Source organism: Pelophylax lessonae (assembly GCF_965119305.1).
Source record: "Pelophylax lessonae genome assembly, chromosome: 7".
Classification (NCBI taxonomy): domain Eukaryota; kingdom Metazoa; phylum Chordata; class Amphibia; order Anura; family Ranidae; genus Pelophylax; species Pelophylax lessonae.
The window spans coordinates 286,159,146-286,161,645 of NC_138774.1; the positions used below are offsets into that span (position 1 = coordinate 286,159,146).

Below are 2,500 nucleotides of genomic sequence, written 5' to 3' on the forward strand. Positions count from 1 at the left end.
ATAAGCACCAGAGACGCCTAAACAGGGGACTAAAATAAGCACCAGAGACGCCTAAACAGGGGACTAAAATAAGCACCAGAGACGCCTACATGGGGGACTAAAATAAGCACCAGAGACGCCTACACGGGGGACTAAAATAAGCACCAGAGACACCTACACAGGGGCTAAAATAAGCACCAGAGACACCAATACAGGGGACTAAAATAAGCACCAGAGACGCCTAAACAGGGGCTAAAATAAGCACCAGAGACGCCTAAATAGGGGACTAAAATAAGCACCAGAGACGCCTACACAGGGGACTAAAATAAGCACCAGAGATGCCTAAATAGGGGCTAAAATAAGCACCAGAGACGCCTAAATAGGGGACTAAAATAAGCACCAGAGACACCAATACAGGGGACTAAAATAAGCACCAGAGATGCCTAAACAGGGGCTAAAATAAGCAATAGAGACACCAACACAGGGGACTAAAATAAGCACCAGAGATGCCTACACGGGGGGACTAAAATAAGCACCAGAGATGCCTAAATAGGGGACTATGTAAGGAGGGTTTTTTTTTTAAAAGAACTCCCAGCACACGCAAAATCCACTGGGTAGCCCAGAACCAGGAAGAGGAACACAGCAGGGGACACAGAGGCTTCAGATGCCCACGCCGGAGATGGCCGTGCTCTGCAATCGATTTTAAAGGTAAGAATTTATCTTTATTCCGTAAATGTAATGCACTGTAATGTGGGGTTAGTGTTAGGGTAATTGGGGGTAGCTTAGGATTAGGGGGGGGGGGGGTATTTTTTAGCTCAAAAATGTGTATGTGGCCGGAACTCCGCTTTAATTTGGTCTCTAACTGATTTATATGGACAGGAATCCTAATAACCGGCTATCGCTGAACTGCAGATTCTTATCTATTTACAGGAAGCAAAATGAACCGCAATTATCTCAACAAAAGTAATCCTAGAGACTGATTGAAGCTTACTTGTGTGCAAGGTTCAACTAAAAGGTATTACCTGTAGGGGTGGCTTGCGGTTGTTCTGTGTGGGTGACACCTTCAGCATCACAGTTCCTTTACTTTCTTTCTACAGAAGAAAAAGAGAAGACGTTACAATTATGCTGCATTGATAATAATACTACCCACCCATGTTGTCGATTTTATTGTAGTTTTTTTTTCTCTTTGCTAAAGGATTCCTACAGCACAGTGGGTTAGCTAAAGAGAGCACTATAGTTCTGTCCTTTCATGCAGACCGGCTTCAGGTGAAATCCAACAAAGTCCGATAGGAGGGGGGTCACAGCTACAAGTCATTATCACGTGTGTGTGTGTGTGTGTGCGGCAAGCTTTCCTCAGCAAGAAGTAAAGAAAACCAAAATAAGTGTGAAATGAGCCTAATGCCCGATACACACAATGAGGATATTCATTTCCAGGCTTTTCTGGTACTTTTTGTTCACATGCAACAATCTTATTTCCTTTGCTAGAAAATGACTTACTTAAAACCCCAAAACATTATATTTGTCAGTAAAGCAGAGGCCCTACAGAAAAAGACTGGAGGGGTTTTGCAATTTTGTTTATGTCGCATGGTTATTTGCGCAGCGTTTTTTTTTTTTGTAGTCGCCCCTCGTAATTAACCACTTAAGCCCCGGAAGATTTTTTCCCCCTTCCTGACCAGGGCCTATTTTGCGATTCGGCACTGCGTGACTTTAACGGACAATTGCGCGGTCGTGCGACGCTGTACCTAAACAAATTTGATGTCCTTTTTTTCCCACAAACAGAGCTTTCTTTTGGCGGTATTTGATCACCTGTGCGATTTTTTGATCACGCGCTATAAACAAAAAAAGAGCATCAATTTTGCAAAAATAACTATTTTTCACATTTTTTTTTATATGAAATTCCCCCCAAAAAAAAATGTAAAAATCAAAATTTTTTAACATTTTCGGCCAATTTGTTTTATGCTACATAGGTTTGGTAAAAAGAAAAAAAAAAAAATTGCAAAAAGCGTATTTTGATTGGTTTGCGCAAAAGTTATCGCGTTTACTAACAAAAGGAAAGATTTGTGTCATTTTTGTTGTTTTTTATTTATTTTTTTTTTTTAACGAGTAATGGCGGCGATCTGCGATTTTGTTTGCGGGACTGCGACATTGCGGCGGACAGATCGGACCTTTGACTGACATTTTTGACACTTTTGGGGTTACCAGTGACATTACTGCAGTAATCAGTGCTATACATATGCACTGTTACTGTAAAAATGACACTGGCAGTGAAGGAGTTAACTGTATTGGAGAGGGAGGGGTTAAGTGTGTCCTAGGGGCGTGTTTCTAACTGTGATTGGCTGTGGCTACTAGTGTAAGAACAGAGATCAACGGTCCTACATAGTAGAACCTTCTGATCTCCATTCTTACACAGGGGAGAATGACAGGCGACTTTGTTTACATTAGCCGCCTGCCTTTCTTCAGATGTAACGGATGATCGCGAGTGCCCGGCGGACGCGCGGGCGGGGGGCCATGACCGCGCGCT

At 42.6% G+C, this 2,500-nt stretch overlaps 1 protein-coding gene across 1 annotated transcript in view; it reads right to left on the bottom strand.

The window, feature by feature from the left end:
* The window catches only part of MPP1 (MAGUK p55 scaffold protein 1), an 894,076-nt gene that overhangs the window by 866,755 nt on the left and 24,821 nt on the right, over positions 1-2,500 (bottom strand). Inside the window, exon 5 of the mRNA XM_082263590.1 lies at positions 1,002-1,070. Coding sequence (XP_082119716.1) covers positions 1,002-1,070 — 69 coding nt within the window. The remainder of the gene's footprint in view (positions 1-1,001; positions 1,071-2,500) is intronic.